Source organism: Puntigrus tetrazona, chromosome 2 (genome assembly GCF_018831695.1).
Source record: "Puntigrus tetrazona isolate hp1 chromosome 2, ASM1883169v1, whole genome shotgun sequence".
NCBI classification, from domain to species: Eukaryota; Metazoa; Chordata; class Actinopteri; order Cypriniformes; family Cyprinidae; genus Puntigrus; species Puntigrus tetrazona.
Genome location: NC_056700.1, coordinates 19,644,351 through 19,670,326, shown reverse-complemented (window position 1 = coordinate 19,670,326; position 25,976 = coordinate 19,644,351). Strand labels below are relative to the sequence as shown.

Sequence of the window (25,976 nt, the reverse complement as noted above, 5' to 3'; positions counted from 1 at the left end):
GAAGATTTTTGAGATTTAAAAGATTTAAAATGTGATGTGGAATCAGTGAATTTTGAATATTTGTAAATATATATATATATATTTTTACTCCTTTAGCATTATAATATTTCTTTAAAAAAAAAAAAAAAAGTGTAGTCTAAATGCTATATGAATATTTCTACATTAAATGGTGAGGCACCAAATCAAAATTACTGTTAAGTCAAGTTATTTTTGACTGATAATTGATATATTAATTAATAATATTTTGTCAAAACTGTTTAAAAATATAAGAATAAAAGAAAAGACAATCATTGTAAATGCTACAAGTGAATTTAAGCACCACAGCATTAAAATGTGGATATTTATGTTGAAATCTCATTGAATTTTTAGATGGCAGCAAATGTAAAATAATTGTAAAAATAGGTGACATGAGAATGCACAATTAATTATTTAAAAAAATTAATAAATTAACATCAAAAGCAGCTATAACCTATTTAGTACTGGTATAAGGCCCAATCTGACTCTATGAGACTACCTTCAGCATGACATATGCAAAGACAAATATGCACTCTTCTGTTCATGTAAGCAATGTGAGTTCAACAGAAACAAGCCCCGTCTACCCATCCTGAACGTTTCAAACCAAGAAAGCAACGGCCTTATTTATCCAGCTGATATGAAAAGCCAGCAGCAACACAATAACTGACCTGAGAACAGGCAGATCTTATCAGATGGGCCCTCAACGCTGTGAATGTGGACTGTGCTAATGAGAGCCCCCTTGAGACTGAACACAGCCTGAGCATATTAATTACCTAGCAGGGTGTAAAGGTTCTGGACCGGCACATTTCAAAATGCCAGATGTAAAAAAAAATAAAAAACGAAGCCACACAGCAGGGTGAACCACTCAGGAAGATCCATCGTCGATGGAGAACTCATCTTCAGAAGATGGGTTATTCTGGTAAGTTACAAGATAAATTTACTGTAAACTCATTAAGTGCATCTTAGTATATTTCAGACTGATTCGAATCATTAAATTCCACATCCGATCCAGCATTAAATATACATTAAGGAATCAATAATAAAAAACGGCAATCAAGGTGTGTGTGTTAAGCTGGACTGAGTAAATGATGGTTCTCTGTGTTAAATTGCTGTGAAACCACTGACAAATTCTTATAAAATCTATTTAAAGAGATGCATATTTGCATTCTGCTGTTACTCAACTCTTTCTGTGGAAATAAAAGTGTGCATTTTTAGAACAACATTGTGGCTACACTTTTAAATATGATGAAAGTGAATGAGGACTGATGCTGTCAAACTTCCAAAATACAGAAAGAAAGAAAGAACACCACGGATGACTACAAATATTTTGTCAGTATGATATATATATATATATATATATATATATATATATATATATATATATATATATATATATATATGTATATACAAGTTACAAAGTTAAATTTTTAGTACAGGTCTAAAACAATTTGCAGAACAGTAAATAATGACCAAATTTATATGTTTGGGTGAAAGAAAGGCTATTTGATGTCCTCTGAAAGTGTGACAGTGCACTATATCACGATCTATTCACCTGACAAGCCTTATTTCTGATAATTGTAGTTATATTCAAAAAGTGCATTGAAAACTAACTTGCCATGAAGATATTAATATTTTATAAGCAGAACGATATAGTCTGCGTCATCTGAGAAAACCATAGAGGGAATGCTCCTAGTCCAGAAATCCCTATGGAAATGTACCAGCGCTAGCCTGCCTCGCTGCCCCGACACAGAGGACAACGCGACTCAACCAGACGCACAAGCTCGTGCCTTTTCAAGCACATTTATGCACGACTGTCAAAAAATGCAGTCTTGAACAAACATACGCTGATCAGCATTCAAATGGACTTCCTTGCTGACTTCCAAATGAGAAGCGTTGACGGGCAGCACACAGCCAAGCCTAATTGAATGTCATCATTTTCCATTATTTGTTGCCTTTTTTAAATGAAAGCACTTAGCCTTTTTTATTCACGTTTCTCAGAGACAGTTGGATCCATGAGTCCTAATGAATATTTAAACAGGGACCAGCAGCCTCATCTCCTGAGTGGTCTCCAAGCGTCGCTAGAGCCCGCGTTGGGAAGGAGGGGTGACCATTACCGAAACTCGACCACGGAACAGCTGAAGAAAAACACGAATATTACAAAAACAGCACTATGGAAAATGTCAGTAATTAGAGCTGGCTGCCATTTCAGAGACAGAGCAGGCCCCGCTAATGAGTCCATTAGCACCTACCTTGCATAAAGAAGACAAGCAAAAAAGCCTCATTTTAATATATTAGCCTGCTGACAGTTTCACCGCAGAGGCTATTCAGTGCAGCTGACACGCTTTTCCGGGGGCTCTGACCTTTTGTTTGCAGAGCGCTGGCTCCGAGGAAAGTCTGGAATCAGCTCTCCTGGGCATAAACACCGGAGCAAGTGTTAGAAACCAACACCTTTTGCCTTTACTGACTCATTGAGATGCCAGTTACTAACGGTCCTGGAGAGGTAACACAATTACCCATGTGGGCTTTAGTCAAGCAATGTTTCCAAATTTAGCCAGCACTCAAGTCCTCGAAAAGCTTGCTGTTTAGGTGAACGCTCATTTCACCTTGGCTCGCAATCAACAAACTGCGCAAAGAATGAAGTGTTCCCTTTGTATTTCTGAATTTCACTCTGCTGTGAAATTTCAGCAGATAAAAGTAAATGTCCTTTCACTCCCACTTCTCTCTAAATACTCCAAATGTCCTTGCCCACATACTTGATTGTTTAGTTCACCCAAAAATGCAACCTCAATGTTTTTCCAGACCTGTATGAGTTTCTTTTTTCTGTGGCACACGAAGGGAGGAAAGCATAATAATAGAAAAAAGACAGAAATTTGTTGTTAGCTATAACTCATTTAAAAACATGTATAGTCGAACTTGATATGCATCACTGTGAAACAGTAATTCAGCAACCATTACTTGAGTCTTCAGCGTCTCATAATCGTAATTCGTAAAACGTTCAAATATGAATGATTTGCCATTTATTCATGCAATGTATTATTGTTCAATATTGAAAACAGTTGCTCTGATTAATATTTTGTGGAATCTGTGATAAACACAATGAGAATTATTTTAGGAATACAAAAAGATCAACATTATTCAAAATAGAAATATCATTCAACATTTCAGCCGTCTTTATTGGTTTAGTGTTTAGTTTAGCTGAATAAAAGTTGAACTTAAATGTTGATATAAAACTTTTTAACTACTGGAAAGCATCTGAGTTTCTAATTATGCTGCTCTATCGTAATCGATTATCTCCCACCACAACAATAAGGCTTTACGCTAACCCAAAGTGGCCTAAGGCACAAAACAATAGGATCCATGATTCCTAATCCCATGCTAAGCTTTCCGATATCTGCTAGATGTCTACCTGTCGATTAAACAACCATGTGGTCTCCAAGACAGCTATTGTACCACCAGCGGAATCCATTTCTAGAGAATCTGTCAGCTTAATACAGATGGAGGATCATTCACAAATCCGCAATATAATCAGAGCTTACAGGGATAACTCATGTACTAAATATGAAAAGCCATCTGCCGGCCTGATGTGTAACGCAGTCACTATGGTGAAAGCAAAAAAAAAAAAAAAGCCTGCACATACATACACATACCCACACACATAGAGCTATAATTCACTGCCTGAGATGAAGGACAAGGCCATATATTAGACGACCTCTGGCCTTGCGCTGCCAATAGACCTCCATGATTAGCCATTTCGTCATGCTGGCCTACGGACCAACACACTGAGAAATAGCTCAACACGGTCAATCTCTATTTATTGAGTCTTGCGCTCTGTTAGCAAGGCCTTCGGTGAGTTCTTACTTCTCTTTTCCACCGAGCTCTCGCGTGATTGATTGAGAGATCGGACCAGAAAAGATACAGCTAGCTTTGAATAAGGTTAATTGGCCAGCAGAGAGCAATTCATTTTACTGGCACGTTCCGATAAGATTATTTTGCAAAGAGTGACCATTCCTTGACCTCTTGCATGAAAAGGATAGAAGGTTTCAGAACAGTGTTTCTGCATTTATCGATGTTTTCGATCTTATTGTTGCAATAGGAAATAGAGGAAAGTTACTGCATCTCACAATGTTGTCATGGTGAACATCAAGAATGCAATATCAACAGTGATTTCAAATTTCAGAATTTCCCAAGGGGCCTTTGGACATTTTTAGCCAAATTTAAATAAAAAATAACTAGTTCTTTGTAGATCACACTTGATTTTACTCTTGCCGATAATGTATAATGCATGCATCGCATTGCTCTTTCACTAATTACTCACTCTCATGTTGTTCCAAAAGTCCTTCATTAATTTTAGGAACACCAATTAAGATATTTTTGATAAAAATCAGAGAACTTTCTGACCCTGAATAGACAACAACGAAACTACCACATTCAATCTCAGAAAGGACAGTGAAAACGTCCGCGTGACATAATTTTATGAAGCTGCGAAAATAAATTTGTGCACAAAGAAAAAAAAAATTTCAACTTCAACAATTTCTTCCCTTTTGTGTCAGTTGATGCAAATTCTCGAGAGCACCACGATGCATGCATGCAGCGTTCTGACGTGGAACCAGGATGTGCATGGAAGACTGACACAGAAGAGAATAAATTGTGGCTGTTTTTGTTTTCTTTGCTCTTTCTTTGATGTCGCATTGACTATTTTAACAATGTCTTTACTAACTTTCTGGGCCTTTAATATGGTTGTACTATTACTGTCTATGCAGGGTCAAAAAGCTCTCGTATTTTTTCAAAAATATATAAAAATAACAAGAACAAAGATCTTACGGGTTTGGAACGACATGAGAGTGAGTAATTAATGATTTTCATTTTTGAGTGAATAACACCCTAAAAAGTACTTTTCAGTCATTACATTTATCTAATATAAAACTAATAGGGAAACAAAACCAATATCATGACAAATAATAAATTGGCAAATAAGAAATTCCTGACAGGATAATTGGGAAAAAGAGAACATGGTCACCCTCAGATTGATAGGAAGTAATACTGACACTATGAGATTAGCATAAGCTAAGCTAAAAAAAAAAAAAAATTGCGTTTCGCTAAAAGCAAAAATAAATGTAGTTAACAGAAAAATGGAGATGCTATCTGTTTGAAAGTGGTGTGAAGTCTGGTAACGTTTCATTATGAAGGTGCTGTCATTAGCTCCTCAGCAGGTCCCTCTGTGTTGCTCTAGCCTACCCATTAGCAAACAACATGATGCCACTCAGCAGCCATTAGATGACGAACAGCCAAATGCACAAAGAAAGAGAACAACAGCCCCACGATTACACTAGCAGGACCCCGTCATGTTTTCCTCGCTTCCACAGCCGTCCAAGATCTCAGACTAGATAAAAGAAACGTACTCTGCACAATAATGGCATGCAAATAAATAAAAATAAGTAGGAGTTTCAATCAACAAGAAGTTTGAACCTGCAAGAGCTGTGTGGGTTGCTAGATATTTCCTTTTTTCATGTTTTGACGTGTTTGCAGGCTACGCAGAAGTCAAAACAGCGATAGAACAACAAGAGAAGAATTAGGAGCAATTGAAGCTAGTATGATCTCAGCGGATCAAATAAAAACATCTGAAATAAATACAGCAAAATCATATAGTATACAATTTAGCAACAGCTATGACTAAAAAACCCTTTTTTACTAAAAAAGTAAAGCTAAGCTACATTAGCTTACATGTCAGGGAATATACTGTAACTTCTAGAGCAAGTTATAATATAATAATATTAACCAAAAGAAACAAGAAGTTCTGGGGTTTGAGGTACTATAGCTTCAAATGATGCAAAATTTGAAAAAATAATAATCAACAGCTGGCTTTAACTTCTTTTGGAGTAAACTTTTACGAACTCATCCAATGAACACACACACACCCTCTCAAATAAAAGTTAGTCTGCCTGCTGGAGGCCTATGGATTTGCAGAGCAAGTAAACAGAACAGATAGTCTGCGGAATGCTATGTCTCAATAATTTGTATCCTGGAGCACAACTACCTTACCCAACACAGGGAAACGAGGCACAGAGTGAATCTGAATGAGTCACTGAAGCCCTCAGCTACTTTCATTGCAAACTCATTTGCATTCGCTCACAAACACACACATACACGCTCACTTCAGAAACAAACAAAGGGACCGCAACTGCTAAAAAATCTGACTGCGGATACATTTCATCACCACAGAATGTGTCATATTACCCAATAAATTGCTCAGTTAAGTCAGAGAAAAATAGTTTTTTTGTTATTTAGTAACCCCAAAAGTATTTGGACACCTTTGCCACACTTAAATTACATGATTATTATTGCATTATGTTATAAAATATAAAATCAATATAGCATTATTTTTTTAAAGAGACAACACATCTGATGACTTCACACATTGATATAAAAAAGCAAAAAAAAAAAAAAAACATGCAAATGCTACTGGTACTGATGTGTGATGTCACAGAAGAACCTTTCAGTGAACATTTCCTAAAATAACCATTTTGAAGAACATTTAAAAAAAAATTTTTTGACTATAAAGAACCTTTTCTGTATTTGAAAGGTTTCATGGATGTTTAAGGTTCCTCAGAACCATTGGCACCAAAAAAAAAGTTTATTTTTACCTTTATTTTAAGAGTGTGTGACAAATTTATATTTTTTTAATATATTTGAGATATCCTATAGATTACATTTAACGGTATGATTATTATTGTTTTTAAATATTAATTTTATTTGAGCATTAAAATTATACAATCTTGACGTAAAAAAGAGGGGAAAAGAGCATGCAAAATTCTTAACAGCAGTTGTCATGTGCAGCCTTACATTTTAAAGTGTAACTAAGTACAAAAGTGTCTAATCACTTTTTAGGTCCACTACATATCAAAGATTGCCAATACAGGAGAAAAAATGCTGAAACTGAAAACTCACGCTGACAGTAGTCCTTGTTCTCCTCAAAGCCTGGCTTGCAGACGCAGCGTCCAATAGGCACCAGCCATCCACCATCTCCACTGCAGTACATCCTCGGCGCCTCAAACTCCTCCGAGTCATTCACACAAGATCCCCTAACCTCCACCAAAGCCGAATCTCCACCAGTCACCGTGTCGGGAAACTGGGCCAAGTTCAGAACGGCAAGAGGACACTTCTTATAGAAGACCCTCAGGGACACCAAAGCGATACAGGCTCCGACATCTTGGAAAGCCAAGTAGAAGCCCTTCTTGCTCAAGTTACTGATGTCCCTCACTTCTGTGTTCAGTTTCATAACGCGATCACCCACGTCAGTCTGCGTGAAGCTCTCGTCGGCCGCAATAGTGTCGATCTTTATGTACTGGCTCTCTTTGATAAACCACAGGTTGGGGTTGTTGGACTCGTAGTAGTACATATTGAAAGTTTCTTTGCAGGTGCCAGGGACTCCAGGCAGACTGTTGCAGTCACGCAGGGTGAACTTAATCTCGATGTAGACGCGCTGCGCTCCATCTCGTGGGATGTGGCGTGTGCGTAGCCAGTTGTTCTGATTAGCCTCCATCACATTACACACCTGGTAGGAGCGCATGGGGGTGTTCCTCTCATCCATCACACTGATTTCCTCCCACTGCAACAGACAGAACAACTGTTATAGTTGCAAAAAAACACTTCTCACAATTTTAATACAAACTTTGACATTTCTGTGTCAGCTTTATTTGGTGGAATAAACTTGTTTTGTATTTTAAGACAACTTTGATCATGTTTTTTTCTCCACTTAAAAAGTGATGAATTTAAAGGCAGTAATAAATTTGTAATGTTACCAAAGATGTCTATTTCAAATAAAATTAATGAAAAAACGTGTGTGTGTGTATTACTTAAGATATTTATGTGAAATAAAATAAAGTTAAACATGTATGACTGTTTTCATTTTAAAATGCCCTAAATTAGAAAACACTCGTTATAAACTGTAATATTATTTCACAATATTCATATTTTTAACTGTATTTTTTATCAAATTTTGAGCATAAGAGACTTTGAAACAAACAAATGAATTAAATTTTGAGGTCTGGGCTTAAATATTGCGTGCATAGTATGTAAATAATTTTTACACACACCTTCCAGGTGCGCCATAGACACATTTCTATTTTGTATTTCCATATATCCTCAGTTAGCTATGTGTATGTGTGAGTGTGTATGTCTCCAGTATAGTCAGCGGTAGATAGAGTATGTTTAAGGGACTCGTCTCCCATCATCTCTTGCCATCTGCTTCCACTTGTCTAAGGTTCCTTCATTTGGAACACTTCATGCATAAGTAACATTTCACTCCTTAAAGGGAGAGAAAATAAACCATCCAGGGAGTCTTAGAGGGGTGGGCAATTTCTTGAACGGCTGCTTCTCAAAAAAGATTCTGATTTGCTTCAATAAATTCTATTCCTTCTCTGTATAATTTGCAGCAGAAATGAGCTGAAGGACCACCGGCTCAGTTCTAAGTGATTTTAGGGATTCATTCGAGCTTCTGATCAATCAGCGACTAACATACTAGACTTCAAATGCTAAGAATTCAGAAATTGTTGCTTGACCACTTGAGTTCCCACTTGAAGACATTCCTCATCATTTCTGCTCAAGATTTCTTGAACAGTGCATGATGGGAGCAATCCACTGTGACTGCAAGAAGACAGGGAAAGTTAAAGCTGGTTCTTTTAAAGAGCACTATGTTCTTTTAAAGGACTAGCTCGCATAAAAATAAAAAGTCTGTCGGCTTTTACACAACCTCATGCTGTTTCAAACCTTTCTCGGTGGAACACAAAATGAGAACTAACCACTCCTTTTCAATTACAGTAAATGCAGATTTGAGCTTTTAAGCCCCATAAAAGTGATGAGTGCTGAATAGTTCATTTTTTCATAAGTCATGTAATGCTTTTCTATAAAAAACAGCAAGTAGATATGTCAGAATCACCTACAAATGCTTCCTTTCAACGAATAGGAGGATACACTCAATCTGAATGATTCATGAATCAAACCCAATGACTTAATGATTCAAATACCACAGTTAACAGATTAACTTTCAGTTCATCATACAAAAAAGACGACACTTAAAAAAACAGCATGGGAATCCTTTAAAATTCTGATTTATTGTCTTTTTGTTTTCTTTATGGATCTTTACAGCTCCAGTACTCATAACTTCACGGCAAAGAGCATCTAGTACATGAAATATCTTCTTTTGTGTTCCAAGGAAAAAGCAAAGTCAAATGGGTTTGGAATGAAACAAGGGTAAGTAAATGATGATAGCATTTTCATTTTTGGGTGAACTAATCCTTTAACAGCCCTTAAACTGATTGGCAGCTGAATATGGGTGCACATTTAAGCAAATGGTCAAGGAGACAGAGTACATCAGAATGTCTCCAAAAGAGCCATTTTCCACATCAGCGCAATCAAGCATTTGAAGTATTTTATTCCATGCGTCAGCACAGTCTGCCATGATGTCATAGCAACAATGAGAGCATTTATGACACGTTGCCATTAGCTTATAGCTTTTAAAAAAGTGATCGAGGCACGAGGGTCAATTGCTAGCGCAGTCTGGCTTTAAACTGAGCCATATGCTGGCTGGTGGGAAGGGGCGGACAACATTACAGATCAAAGCGACACAGCCACTGAACGTCCAGGGTACGTTCTTTCCCTTCAAGTGCAATAATTAAGACATTTGAAGGAATATTTATACAGGGATAAAGGCAGGTTTATGCCTTTCTGTTTATTTATTTTCAAAACTCGGTCTGAACCCAACCGTCCCTCGGAAAGTTTCTTTGGAAACGCATTGTCTGAATTCATGAAGTATTTTACCACAGATGGGTGGTTATACAAAAGTCTAAAGGGTTGTGTTACACGCTCCAGATCTCCAGACGCGCATATACAATTTAGTCACGCATTTTAGTATGCCACGATAGGGCACAGCCATCTGAAAGGAAATTGGCCATGTGCAGTTGATATATTCGTGAACGAAACTAGCAAACCTTTAGCAAAAGCGTTCATAAATCCTCCTACGCGCAGCTAGTTCCACACACACTCGCAATTGTTAAGTGAAAAACAGGTTATTTGGACAGGAGGTAAAGCTTAGCCACTCTCAATCAATGTAGCGGTCATAAGTGTGACGTGGGCGTCTTGTTAATTAGCGTCTCCAAGCTGTCCGCTTCCCCTGGAGTCTCATCTGAAATACCTTAACTCCATTCCCCAGTCACCCTTCACAAGCTCTGACCGCTTTGAAGCCAAGCAAATATGTCAGATCAGGGGGTCTGCTTAGCCCTTCTTTGGCTTAACTTAATTGCAGGCCCACAATCATCTGGTAGTTTAAAATACTTAAGCGCAATTGACTTTAAATCCCTAAAAGAACGTCTGTTTTTTTAGGCAGAAGGCCTCTTTTGGAGGACATGCTATTAGGGTTACCTGCTTTCTATCATTCTAGGTGAATTACTCCCTTCTATTTTAGTACCAGACACGCACACATAACCTAAATGACTATGGCCATTTGATAGCCGATCCAAAACAAACCTTCCACATCTGGGACAGGGAAAGCTGTATTAGTTTTGACCTGCGAAGGTCAAGTGGCATTCGATTGAGTCAGTAAGGTAAATATCCAGCGGAGGTGAAGCGGCCGCTTTGGGAACACGTCGGCTTTCCTGTGAGCCGCTCCTCAATGGCGCACCGTCGGCGGGTTCGGTGGGTCACGGGTCACCGCGATAATCCTCAAGCATGAAACGCAAGCCGCAGCTGTGAGACCTGATTTAGCCTTACAGTTCACTCCCATTAAATAACTGCCATACCAGCAAAACAAAGAGACTCCTACTATCACTGAATCTAAGGTAAACACCACACGAGGACAGAGAGGAATGTTCACTGAAGAGTTTAACAGACGTCATGTTGAAGCAGGCCAATTGGAAGAGACTCTCGCAGTATGTGGGAGTCACCCAAACCAGTAACTAGTTTGGATTCTTAAACTGATAATTTATTGTTAAATTTGGTTAGTGGTTTTGCTGTAAATACTATCTATCTATTTAAAAGCTGTTGATGTCTACTACACACTGACAGCACTGGGACACGTACAATATCTCCTCTGTTCACAGGCTGTATTTTTTTTTTCTTTAGCAGATCTCAAAATGAATGGTCAAACGAATGACATTTAAAATCTATAGTATAGAGTGCAGCAAGATGGTTTATTATGGTTTTTAATGGTTTATTTTACATGAAATATATTAGTTGTACTGGACACCTGATTCCTTTTAAGCTCTTGTAAAAGATGGTGGATAAATGGGACAAAAAAATGTTGTAGAGGACGTTAAACATCACGCCACACAGGAAAACTCTTACACACTAGTCCTCTTTAATTTAATCTAACTAAAACTAAAACTTGTAGACAAAGTAAACAAAGAATGAGTTGCTGGAAAAAGTAGGGGTAATGTAGTGTATTCCATTTATAGCCTAACTTTAGCTTCTGGTGATTGTAATTAGGTAGCAAAATTAATTCAAGTTGTGTTTATTTCTGATTATTAGACTGTGTTAATCACAGAACTTATTCTCTGTATAATATATTCCATAATGGGTTGGCCTACAACAATCAACATTCCATAAAAAAAAATATTAAATTACTTTATTGATTCATTTTGAAAGAAAATATGCCTTTTTTTAATGATAAATCATTTACTAGCAATCTTTTTCTGTGATTGTGCACAATCCATTTAAGTTAGCCTTAGATGGTGGTAAAAGTAAACATAGGCAAGTGATATGATCCCGCTATCATGCATCCCTAAAACACACAAATTCTTATGCTGCGCACTATGTACGGCAGATAGTATGCAAATTGAAATGCAGTCTTAGAGAAACAGCTCTCTGTAGACGCTCTAGCCTTCTGCTGCCGGGTTCACTCGCACTACAGCAGCGTTCAATCCCACAACAGCAATCCAAACACACCAAGCTGTTTACAAAAACTAATCTCCTCTATACAAATGTGAAAGACCTGCAAAGAATACTGTAACTATTAAACATGACAAATCTCATAACTTCTAGGTTTGGCTTGTATCTGTTTTGAGGATCTTGCTCTAGCATTTGCATTGTCACCAGAACTTTACTTTAAATGTCATTCAATATTCGCATGCTCTCCTAGGTTGAGACAGCGGGTTTGAGTTATTGACAATGTATCAGCCTGTTATGCAATGCAATACTCTGTTATGCAAGTCTAATATTTCTCGGTTTGAGAAGGGGCACAGACTTCATGTCTGTCGTACTATTTTCAGCAAAAAATCATTTGTAAATTCCGCTCGTCTCCAGATTTAGCTGCTACACGACACGTCTCGTAGACACGCGTGTGGGGCACAGACAATCTGATCTAGCTTCTGACGGCTCTATTAAATCATTTAAAAGGCGGCTGTGAAATCCCAAAGATTGATTTACTTTTAAGCTCACCATGGTTTTTGCAAACTCAATTATTTTTAGACCACTTTGGGCGCCTCAAAAAAGACAGAACAGGCCTTCTCTGCTCAAAATAAAGGCTCCTTCTTTTGCTCTCTGGCACAGGGGATTGTTTTCCTGCTTTAGAGACTCTTAATCTTGACGTCTTCCTCAAATAAATTGGAAGTAAGCGACCGGGAAAGTTGGTGTTAAGCCGAACATGGACGCCTCTTGGCTGGAAACAGGTCTAAGCCCACTAGACTCCACATGACCTTGACACCACATCCTACAATTTACACACACAAAAAACAGTGTCTCCTATTTATAAGAACTTGAGAACGTGCTTACTGCCTTTCTTTCCCATGAGCCCGATGAATGCTGTATCCACTCTTATGAATATACATGCGCAGGTCGGGTCTAACCATATGCAATTCCAGCACATCTGAAACTCGACGGCGTGATTACAGATGATTGTCTGCAAGAAAAAATGTGCTAGAGGGGTTCAAAAGTGTGTCGAAGCCCAGGAGTATAGATTCATTTTAATTTTAAAAAGTTTGTCCCTGCGTGGTTCAAATAATTTTGTGTAAAACAAGCGCAGACAAAACGCACCATAATTTGGGCTGGATGCAAGAGTCAGACTTGATTAAAGACTGTTGGGGGGGGGTTTGTGTGTTTGTGTCTTGAATTTGATTGGTTGTGTTACTCACCCCTTCAGCTGGATAGGCCTCCCAGCCAAGGTCTCCCAGAGCAGACATAGTGTCCAGCAATGTAACTAGAGAGAAAGAGCACACAGGGGAGAAAAAAAAAAGTAATGATTTGTTAAAGTTCACTCAACCTCGTGACATATTGTGAGCAAAACAAGCTGGTTAGATGAGATTGCATATTTGGCAAGTAAATCACAGAGCAGTTGCAGACAATCAGGTCTGTAGCCTGAGGGACGAGAGTCTAGCCCCACGGTTTAAATCATTCCCACAATGCCCTCCTTCATCCAGCGGCGAAACCCAATGCTGGGAACCCATTACAAGAGAAAGACTGTTTTGCAAATCAGATATATCAATAAAAACACATTCATGTCTTACACAGCATTACCGGCAAAACGAGGTTTGCCCTCGATCGCAGTATTGATGGTTTTCATTTTCATTTCTGGAGTATGTATGAGTATGCGTGTGTATGCCAAGGGGAATGGGTCAACAAACCATCTAAAAGGCTATTTAATTTCTCGTGCTAGTCTCTCTCTTCCTCATGCGGCAGGTTGAAAATGTTGTTTTTTGTTATGATCTACATTGCAGAGGAAATAAAGTCTTAGCATAGACAGCTATTCATTTTTAATCACCTCTGATGTTGCCTTTTCAGATTGAGGAAAACATATACACTGCTCATTTGATAAAGTGCTGCAAAACATTTCAACATTACATTTCATGAACAGAATTAAAAAGACAGAATTGTCAAACAATATAGATATATTTGATTACCATATAAATATTGTGGTACTGCTTTTTGTGTTACCAGCCGTCATAATGGCATTACAGAACAAAATGCAATATGCAATAATCTACATCACTATTAAAGTGTATATATATATATATATATATATATATATATATATATATATATATATATATATATATATATATATATATATAAAATACATAAAATATTAATTGTTATTAAACAGTTTTATGAAAAATTTTATAATTGAAAAATACTAATAAAATACTAGTATACTATTAAAATTAAATTAAAAATACTAATTCTGTTTAGAACAAATAATGCAGCCTGACTGACTGACACAGTATACGAACACACACACAGACAAACGTAACTTCTTCTAGTCAATACTTCAGGATATCCGCATAAAGAAATGCTGAGCACAGCACATTTTTTTTTATTGGCACACATGCCATTTATTGGCATGCAGATCTTAAGTGGTTTAATAGCCTTGTTTGTTTTTCATCCTCTCGGAAGTCAATGTTTTAACCGGATTTGTCAACAAAAAAAAAAGTAGATAACGAAAGTATGACCACTGTATCCTTAGCCGTTGACTATGAAGCGGAGTGGAATGTGTTTGATTTATAGTGACAGTGCAGTGTCAGTGTAAGATTAATGGAGTCATGTATCATAAATATTTTCCTGCAGGCTGACTGTAATCCTTAAGCAGCGAGAAGGATCTGCTCTACCTCACATACTTTGCACTGCATAAAACGTCCAAACAACTACAGCGACACAGAGCTGTAAATGTCAATTGCTCATTTCGCATTCAAAGTGTTCAGCCACTCACAGAAAAGGGCATTTAAATTAAATTTCTTTTAACAGCAATGCTTTTGCAAATGTAGCCTAATGTTACATGCTGCGTTCATATGGAGTGATTCAGTGAAGCAAGATTCATCTCCCCTCCTCCTACTCTCTTCTGTCCCCATCTAAATCCTCCGGATTGATGAGGATCGCTTTTCCAAAGAGCTCTACGCCTGATGCAACACATTACGCCACCGGTGACGGTGACATTTGTAAATAAATAAAGTTGCAGCGAAAGTGTGTCAGAGTGTTTGCTGAGGCCATTTGCTCAGTGAATAGGTACCCTTTTCGCTGAGGAAAGGTCGCTCTTTAAAACCACACACAACAGCATTTCTGTGGTCTCTGTTTGGTTAAACACAGTGATTACTGATGTCTTTAACAGCGCGGCATCTAATGGAGGGCGGAAGCTGACCTAATACAATCGCCTTGCGGATGAGAACCACTAATTTGGACACTCTAAATTGGGATAAACAATTCTGGGATGGCAGAGGAAAGATGAAGCCTGGAATAATGAGGATAACACAGGTGGACGACTGTTATATCAGTTATTTGCAGCGCTGCTGATAAAGTCTGTGGGGACGCAACAAAAGACAGTCTTTATTTAACTAAACACCACACATCACACTTCAGCTCTGATGCTTCACAAACATGACTGTGTGTCTACCACTTGTGAAAACCACTTGAAAATTGTATGCAAGGAAATAGAGTCACCATGAAATTACATTTAAATAAACCCTTTTTAAGGGTAAAGAATACAGTATGCAATTTGCTTTTACAAAGTCTTTACAAAAATGGCAGACTGACATAGATGATAGATAGGCAGACAGATAGATAGATATATGATAGACAGACAGATATATAGACAGATAGATAGATGATAGATAGGCAGACAGATAGATAGATATATGATAGACAGACAGATATATAGACAGATAGATAGATAGAGAGACAGATAGATAGAGATAGATAGTGAACTTTCCTAATTTCTTATATCTTTGTTTTTTCCCTATTTCTGTCACTGAAGAAGTAAATTGCTTTCTCACATCTAACAGACTTTTGTCCATTTGTGTCCCAGACCTACTCAGATTCATCATCCAATCCAACCAGACACAAAACATCATCCATGACTCGATATCAGATCAAAGCCAGTAAAAACACTTTACGGTAAGATTCATATCTCGCCTCATCTCAAACTTCTGACAAATAAAACACTGCCTTATCACACACTTCCATCGCGTTTCGTAGAATAGTCTGATAATTTACCATAAGGATTTTTAAGGCTTTATGTTTGCTGCAAAGATCATTTTTTCTCTCAACACAACATGTGAATCACTTTCCCATGACCGCCTATGTTGTCTGCAGGAGCAGACTGCTTGGGCTCTTCACAGGGTTTGGTTTCAAACAGACATGCTCATGTATTGATTATCGTCGGCGGGCAGCATTGTAACATGGGCAAGAAAAGCAGAGAGACTGTGGGACCATGTTACTGGAACAGGATGCCCCAGAGACAAGCTAGAGTCCACTCCAGGATTTTATTATGATAAATCATTAAATACAACACTTTTATCATAATCCATTGATCTGTTGCACTTTTAGTTGCTTGCATTAGTGAATCTCTACTGGAAGCATATGGAGAGGAAAATGTTGGTTGCTTTCTGACATACATAAAAAGTTTTAGTGGCCAGGCTGAAAAATTGACTGACATTTGGGCATTTTAAGGGTGTGTTTACACTTAGCAGGCTTGGTTTGAATAAAACAGATTCTAATGTGATTGCTTTGTTAGGGTTGTTCATTTGAATAAGAGTTTTTTTTAATTTTTCATGTTTGGTATGTTTACTAAATTTGCAAAATATATATCACAAAAGGTGTCCAATTAGGTTGTGATGTCTTATTGTTTTTTTTATTTTTTGGTTTATGATAAGAATGACAGTATGAACACTAATAAGTGGACCAACTATATATATATATATATATATATATATATATATATATATATATATATATATATATATATATATACACATATATTTATATATATATATATATATATTTTTTTTCTTGGTCCATAATAAAAGAACCAAGAAAACCAAGAACAAACCAAGCACATTCTTTTTTAAAATATTTTTATGAATATATATGTGCCTGTGTTTGTGTGTGTTTGTGTGAAATAGTTTAATTTAAAAAAATTACTTCAGCACATTTATGTATATCACATTAAAATTTAATATCATACACTTTCTGAATGTTTGAGATCAGTAAGATTTTTTTTTTAAAGAAGAAAAACATTTTTTGAAAGAATGAATGAATGAAATGAAATGTTTCTTAAACACCAAATCAGCATATTACAATAATTTCTAAAAGACTGGAATAACGGCTGCTACAAATTCTGCTTTCCCATCAAAGGAATATATTATGTGTAATAAAATTGACAAAAATGTATTTTAAACTGTAATCCTTAATAGTATTACAGTTTGTACTGTATTTTGATCAAATTAATGCAGACGTGGTAAGCGCCTCTTTTGAAATTGTTGCACAGAAATCTAAAGTTCTTTGATTTCTTCACTAATTTACAAGCTTTCTAAGCAAATCCTCTGGCGTTGACCGCTGAAAAACCAATTTCACTCGCTCGATCACTAGCATAACAACACACATCCAGAAATTGAGACCAACATCAAAACTGTTCCATTTTACACTCTCATTCTCTCTCTTTATCCAGATCCCCATGATCCCCATCTCTCTCTCTCTCTCTCTCTCTCTCTCTCTCTCGCCTGCTGTTGAAGTGCTTGAGTCCAGGCCAGGGGTGATTATGGACACTTTGAGTGGGGAGAGCTCAGTGTTCCTCTGGCTGTGATCTCCACTTCCATCCCCTTTCGCTTTCTAATCCCGGCGGAAGAGCTGCTTTAATCTACCTGCCAGCAATCAAACGCCCAGCCAGCCCTTCCAATACCTTAGGCAGAGCCGCGCGACTTCACAATGAGGGCGGCAGCCAAAAACACGCGCTTTGTCACAGGTGTGAATACACGGACTGCCTACTGAAAAGCAGAATCAACATGAAGATAAAAAGGTGTACTGAAACAGCCTACCTATAGAACACGCAAGGCCTAAAAACATACGTTTATTGTCTATAAAGCACAAAAACGCACACACACACACACGCCTCTCAACCTCTCTGATGCATTTCTCCATCTAAATGAGGCCGTCAATGGTGCTTGGGGTCTTTCGTTCCGCTCTCGGTGGCAGGGGCCAGAGTGTTGTCGTGGTAACAGGGAGGTACAGGGGTACAGCAAGGGGGGAATTGAAGATTTGTGGATCTCGCTGCAGTAAGACATTAAGGAATGCTGGAGTCGGTGCGGTTCGGTCAGCCCTCTCCAAGCTGGGTCACTCGGCAGCCAATGGCACATTAGTGAGCACATAATCACTGCTGAGGGCCGAGTCAGTGTACCTGTGAGCAGCTACCGGCATCATGGGCTGCATACGTAATGAGCCAAAGTCATCAGAAAAGCATATGGAAGAGATTGCTTCCTCTTCCAAACTCACAGCTTGCTTGGAACGACGTATATAAAACCATTTTAGACATATGTCAGATATTTCAGTGACTATATCAGTATTAGCATTTGTTTGTTTGTGTGTTTGTCTTTAATCAGAATCTGTCTGATTGAAGATAATATCAAGGCATTTTTTCTTTGTTAAAAGTGCATAACACATGCTTAACACCCATAATTTCTCATATTACTGTGCATTAGTAGCATATCATATTTGTGATCTGTGTTTTAGTATAAACACTAAAATTAATAATACTGGCCACCAAATTCTAATATGCTAATTTCTTATAAAACTGTTTTGCTGCTTAATATTTTTTATGGAAACTACATTTTTCAACAACAAAAAAAGGTTTTATTTACATATATTTGTGTACACTGTATATAATATATATATATATATATATATATATATATATATATATATATATATATATATATATATATATATATATATATATATATATATATATATTTGTTTTTATTTATTTATTTTTTTAGGGGTGGGGGTATACATTTTTTTACCTTCATTCCATTTAAGGGTGTTTTTACACTTGAGTCCTCTTTAAAAGAACCAAACCCAGATCCCTCTAAGTGGACCATAATAAAAGTTAATTTGTTAATTAGCGCATACATAAAACCAATAATCGTTTGCAAAAATTGAACTGGCTTGAATGGCTTTACTGCAGAACAGTTACTTTGCATAATGAAATATAAGAGTCTCACATACACATTGTTACAATACTAAAACAAATTATAAATATACTATTTGTATTTCTTGAAAATTGTTGCTTCAGTTTGTTTTGCAGATAGAACCTTATAATTCCAAGCAGAAAATTACTTTTCAGAATTAGAAGGTTCTGTCTGCATTTGACCTGTTCCAAAATTCGATAGCATTTTGATATTGTACATATATAATACATTCAGGGTCTCTGTTATTTTCATGTAGAAAAGAGTTGTATTGTATCCTTGTATTGTATCACTTTCAGTAAACAGCATGCAAAAACTCATATTTAGATTTTTAAATGAATAAAGGCTCAAAAAGAAAACATTAATCAATGTGATGCAAAATGCAATACTGCATATTTTTATGCAAATCCTACTAACTGCGGAATTGTATGCTGTGTGTGTGTGTTTGTTTTAAATTATTTATTTTAAGTGGATTTAAATAAATTGTTAAAATGTGTGTACAGGTCATTTGAACCAATGCACACTGTTATCGTGCTGACGATTTTTTTTATTTGACATTTAGCAGCCAGCAACAACACTATTTATACATCTGACATACAGATTTATACTTATATTTTCTTATTTTAAATAGCATTTGCTCAGTCTGGCTCTGTAAAATACTGAGAAAAATACTGTAAATTGAAAACACTAGTGTTTGTTGGCCCCAAAGTACTGTAGAGTTTATCTGGAGCACCGCAAACCCAGACAAGCACACACACACACACACACACACACACACACACACACACACACACACACAACTGTGGACAGGAGAGAAGGAAAACTGAATACACCCGCTTACGCACACACATGCACTCTGACAATCACACAGGAGGACAAAGCTTGGAGTCATGGGAACACAAAGCTTTAGAAGACAAGATTTTTGAATGACAGCATCCTCAAGTCCCTCGGCACCAAATTGGCCACAGGAGGGAAAGAATGAGAGAAAGCTGGAAGAGAAAAGAGTGTGAGTGACTGAGGAAGAAAAAGAGAGAGAAAGAGAGAGACTTTCAGTCAGTCCAGTCTAAAGCTCATTGGCATACAAATCCTTCCCACAAACACATCTCCATTCTGCCTCTTTTTTCCCCCTATCAGCTGCCAGGTCTGCCTGCTATTGTGCTGCCAACATCAGGCCCGGTCTGGAGAGTGCATGGAGAATGAAGCCCTCAGACAATGACCACTCTTTTCCTCTCCTTTTCATCTCTTTCATTCTCATTTTCCTCTGCCATTTCCCACTGGCCATCAGGCTCTACATGGACTGAACAAAAAGACCACAGAAATTCCCATAATCACCTGGCTGCTAGATGGAAAAGGATTGATTCCATTCACAAAAATTCTCTGATTAGTGGTTGGCATCAAGAGAGGCAAATATTTCAGATAAATTGGATGTTGTTCAAATCATAAAAAAAAAAAATAATAATAATAATTAATAATAGTGTATGTATATATATATATATATATATATATATATATATATATATATATATATATATAATGCACACACATTTCAAAACATACAGTACACACACATATATTCTGTAAACAAAATATGTTTTTATTGGACGAGATTATGTAAATATTAATTAGATTTTTTTTCTTTATTATTGAACTAATGATTTAAATTACTGAAATATTTACAACTCAAAACTGTCACAAATTACTTAATTTTAAAACATTGTTACTAGTTCTTGACCTATGTCACTGTAGTTCTGTCACATTGTGGTTGTAGAAGTGGGTCGTATGACACCAGAAACCTAAATCTGCAAAGGAAAATGAGAATTAATTTTCACCATCATCTACTCACAAGCTCGTTCCATCCATTTTCAGTGCACTTACTTGTAACCACCAATAGTTTTGTGGTGCATTATCGTATCACTTTAACTATTTTCCCTACCAAAAATGCTGCCCGATCTTTATAACATGACCAGGCTGTATTATTTTCCAGTTAAGAGGTGCATTACTTAAATTACACCTCTTTTATCACTGTGTGTTGACCATCTAAAGTGCCATCTCAAGAACCGCACAAGACTGGATCAGGTCGCAAAGACAGCATGCGATATCACAATGACCCAGGATACAGGCTGTCCGAAGCAGGATGTTGGTTTTGGCTTTGAAAAAGATGCTCATCGAATGGCAAGGTCGCATTGCATCGAAATGTGAATCTAACCATCGTTTGACCCACCCGCATAGAAGCAGCCAAGCTCAGATGAGCTGTGCAAACAGCCCACCGTCAGCTCCGACAAACAGAAAACAGAGACTCGAAGCATGCGGGACACGGGCGCTGAGAGATTTCACCCGGTCAATAACACAGAGCAGAGCAAATTGAAAAACCCCGCTGTTTGTTTAGCGCTGCGGTGAGGCTGCGATTCTCCGAGCACAATCACCTCTCCAAACCACGCGAAAAAGAGAGAAGCTGAGGCCGAAGGCAGACAGATGAATTCAATTAAAACAAATAAAAGGTCAAGACTGGGACCCGGCAAGACCGCGGGGAGAGTGGAAGGCACAGCGTGACGTTTAGAGTCAGGCTCCATTGTGTTGACTAGCCTGCTAATGAGCTTCCAGTGAGCCGAACATGAGTGTCAGAGGCGTTCATTTGTAGAAACAGAAAAGAAAAAGCGAGAGAGTGAAAAAGGGAGGACAGAGCGGCTCATTTGTTGGAGGCAGAAGTAGTAGCTGACAGGGAAATGCAGAACAGAGGGCATCCCGGTGAATACAGGTCAGAAGCCCAGCATGTCACAGGAAGGGCTCCTTTACAAAAACAACAGATCGAGCCCAAACAACGACCCGAGTTCAACCAAAACAAATAACCGATCATGTAAAATGATCCTTTTTCACAAAGAAACTACACCAGTCTGCCAATTCACACCGTTTGAAGGCCACTGGGTACCATTCAAGGCTGATGAAGTCCTAAAATCAATAGGTATATGTCTACCCCTACCTCTTTTACCTATTTTAATTTCACTGCAAACAATATTGCTAATCAATTACCTGGCTTGAGCCATCGCGTGTCCAGAAAATCATTTGCCCCCCAGCCTTTGCTCGTGTGTGGTAATAATGGTGTGTACTGTGGGAAATTAAGAGGACCTCTAAGGTCTTTTTTATGATTGCACATCGGTGTGCAACCTACAGTGCAAAGCCATCAGTAATCCCAGTAATAGAGGTGAATCAGTGCAGCGAGGCGGCCAATCAATGTCCACGTCAGCTCAAGGTCGTGAACCAAATAATGATGGTGATAAAACCAATCCAATTACACTGATGTGATTAATCATAAAATTATATTATGATTCCCGTTCTCTTTATACAGTTAAACAAGTGTAATCAATAAATAGATCTACAGTTATTCTCCTAAAAGAAAGACTCTACTCAAGATTTTTGAGGAGATCTTAAAGAGATTCATCAAGAATAAACCCTCCCATTGTTACAAACACAAAATATGATATTCTGAAGAATGCATGGGACAACAATAAGATTTTCGAAATAATATTTTTTTTTTGTTTTCCACAGGTGAGAGCATAAGAGCACAGGATGACAAAAATTTCCAATTTTTTATCTAGGTTCAAATTATCTGAGATATTCTCCACACACAATGTCTCATTTGTTACTATTATCATTTTCCTTGAAACATTATCGAAATTTCATGATGTCGGCAAAATGTTAAGAAAATGCTGAAAATAGACTGATGTCTATAGCTCTGTACAATTACTCCGAAATTCATAAATACATGGATAGACGGATAGTAAACCAAATCTTAAATTCATTCAACATTTCAAAATGCCTTCACGAACAGTAAGCTTGCCAATCAAAAAAAGCTATCATACTACTTGAAATTTAGCCTACATACTTGATTTTTTGTGTGTTTGTGTGTGTTCTTCTCTCTTGCTTGTTTTAGCTGAGGCATTTGGCCATGAGGGCACTCTAATCCAGACTGTTTAAACCTGGAGAAAAGGCAGAGAACAGAGGCTCCTTCACAAACAGAGCCTCTTCCCCTGGGGGAAGCTGAGCCACTAATCCTGCTGCCCAGTAAATGAAAGCACGCAACAGGGACAGGTCACCCAAACTCGCTTGAAGTGAGGAAAGAGAGAGAGGAATATCAGAGCAGTGAAAACAGCCCATGGTGAAGCCAGAATACTAATCTGGAACATAAAAATCGATGACTATTCCAGGGGTTCAGCAAAAAGATTAAATGTTCTTTTTAAGCCATTAAACCGAATTAAGCTCACCAACCCGGATCAGACTCAATCTAATCTTTTCTCAAGCAGGTGGTATGAACCCTCCACTGGCAGGCTGCAAGAGACTAAACAGAGCTCTTCTTCATTTCGTTGTAAAATTAGTTTTGAATCAGTGTCTAGTCATGTGCTTGTTGAAACTCTGCAAAACACGCTCGCAGGAGTCTTGGCGTAATTGTGTTAAGATCTCCATGAATGGAGCTCAAAATCCTAACCCATGGCAAAATATTCATTCTGAATTCACGAAACTCTGAGATCGCGAAACAAAACCTTCACAAAAGAACACTACGAGGCGACCTCTGCTGTTCAAGTGAGCTACTGCACTCTCCCCTGACCTCTCTGAATTCATTCCCTCTTAGATGACTTCCACATTTTGGTCCATATGTGGCAAATGACTCCCGTGTCATTGTGCTCGCATTGCTCCAGTGTAACATGGCACCCGCACTCCCACTGCGGCTTAAAATAACAAACGCTGGTCAGTCTTACGGCTCGGTGAGCAAGCACAGCGGGCGTCCTCCAGATGAGAAGACGTTATTTACAGTCACATAGAGCATCGTGGAGCACAGCAGAGACAAAGCAGAAGAGACCGTGCTCGGGCATTGGAAGCCACTGGATGAGCGGTTATGCACTCTGCTCACATACGCACAAAAGCACATGCTACTGCGAAAATACAAAGACACGGGGCAGTCGACTAAAGTCGGCCAATTAGGCCGATAACAGAGGGGAAGGTTCAGAAGAAAGCAGAAAACATTATAAAGAAGAAAGAGGTTAGAAGAACAATCCCTGCTGGGAGGGAACACAAGGAAAAAGAAAGAGAGCGAAAAAGATTTCCAGTCACTGGACGGCCAGGGACACCAACCAGCAAAGCACTGTTTGGTCCTTCTGTTGGGCACAAGATTTGTCTCCCATTTCCACCGGTTAAACACAGTTTCATCATCCTCTCGAATGCATTTTTCATCCAACAAAATAAATATTCCTAAGTTTCGAGAGCCGCTATTGGTGCAGTCTAAATGCATCTGTGACTCAATAAGCTGATTTCTTTCACTTACGGATGAATTCAATGAAAGGACCCAGAAAAAAAAAAGAAGCTCTTTCTCTCTTTTCTCGGGATAGGAAATTACCCTCAAAAGCTCTCTGCCTCGATGGAAGCATTATCTTCATTGTCTATCTAGGAAGCATTTCGATGAACTCAAAATTCCAACATTTGAGCTAAGCTGTGCTGAAAAAGAAGCTTATTCGTATGTTCTGTTCTATATTACATTTAAAATTAATAATAGTTCACAATTCAAAAAGAACAATATCGGAATGCTTGCAACTAAATGTTTTGTCACACACACAAAAACATACTCTTTTGCTTTTTTGAGATGATGAAAATAAACCTTCATCAAAACAGGCATAAACTACTATTCCAAATAAAATAAAGTGATAAAATACTTCTCAAGTTCCAAGTGTTCTCCTTCCTGTGGCAGATAACTGGTACTTATATGCTATTTTAAGATTTTTTTATTTATTTAACAGACTGCCGAACAGATTTTTCTAGCGTGTATTGAGACTGCTATATAGACGAGATGCAGTCACCATTAACAAATCACCTTATGGTCACTGATAAATGATCAGGCTTACAGAGGCTTCTCTCTGCTTCCAGCTGGCCATACGGCACAATGCACACAACACACAGCACAAATTCTGGACATATAAGAGTATCTCATACCTGCTCACATCAAGTTTTTCATTTTTGCTTTATTTGCTTAGCACATCTATGCACTTTCAAATAAGGTCTAGTATAATATCACATAATAAAATATTAAATAACTTCCCATTACACAGTGAGTCTCTTAAGTTTCTTACAGTTAACTTTAAGAGGGGGTTAATGAATGAACAACAAAATATAGCTAGTTTTACTTTTGCACTATGACTTGCGAGAGAAGTATAAGAGTTCATAACTTATTTACTGTTTCAAAAATGGCGTAAACTGATTTTTAGACTTACTCGTCGTTATTTTTTTTAAACATGTGCATTGCACTAATTCTTAAAACTCGTGTGATCGTGTGCCATTGCTTTTCATTACCGGCACGTGTACAGTGTGAAAAACATTGGAAATGTGCAACTGCAATCCACAGGGAGCGCTTCAAAAGCGAGTGGTACAGGACAAGCATGTTGTGCCCTAATATTTCAATAAACCTTAAACACATGCACTTGCTGTTTTCCCTGCTTGCTTCGTTCACCCTATGCATGATTTATAGAAACCACAGCATCCAGAGCGCACTTCAGAAACTGCGTCTCCCGCAAACCTCAGCCGTTAATTAATCCTATTCTTAGTTAATACACGCAAAGCCCTCTTACCTTCATTCTCTGGGTAATTCCGTAAGGCTTGGCTCGGTGTAAGGGAGGGGAAAAGAAAGAAAAGGAGGGACGGATAAATCCAAAGGGTTGCCATTTTCAGGCTGCGCTGAGCGCGCGCTGCATCCCTGTCGCTGTAGAAAGTTACTGAGGCTCGCGATCAGAGCTCAAGTGAGGAGAGGAGAGCAGAGGAGAGGGAGGGTCCTGGACTCGGGGTGTCAATCATCCCGGGCTGCCAGGGAAACGGAGGAAGGCGGGAGGCGCGCGGCTGCTTTTAAAGGCGCGAGCTCGATAAAGATCTCAGCCGCCGCACAGAAACTAAAGGAAGCGCGGATGATGACAGCTGACAAATTTTTTATTGTAGATCGGCTTTAATTTCTAATTTTCCGAGCTAATTTTAGTAGCAGCGACACTTTGTTCG

At 38.0% G+C, this 25,976-nt stretch overlaps 1 protein-coding gene across 1 annotated transcript in view; it reads right to left on the bottom strand.

Annotated features, from left to right (window-relative positions):
- The window catches only part of epha4b (eph receptor A4b), a 101,286-nt gene extending 75,569 nt beyond the window's left edge, over window positions 1-25,717 (bottom strand). Inside the window, 3 exon segments of the mRNA XM_043220669.1 lie at window positions 6,961-7,621; window positions 13,137-13,201; window positions 25,559-25,717. Coding sequence (XP_043076604.1) covers window positions 6,961-7,621; window positions 13,137-13,201; window positions 25,559-25,652 — 820 coding nt within the window. The 5' untranslated portion in view covers window positions 25,653-25,717.
- Between the last annotated feature and the right edge of the window lie 259 nt (window positions 25,718-25,976).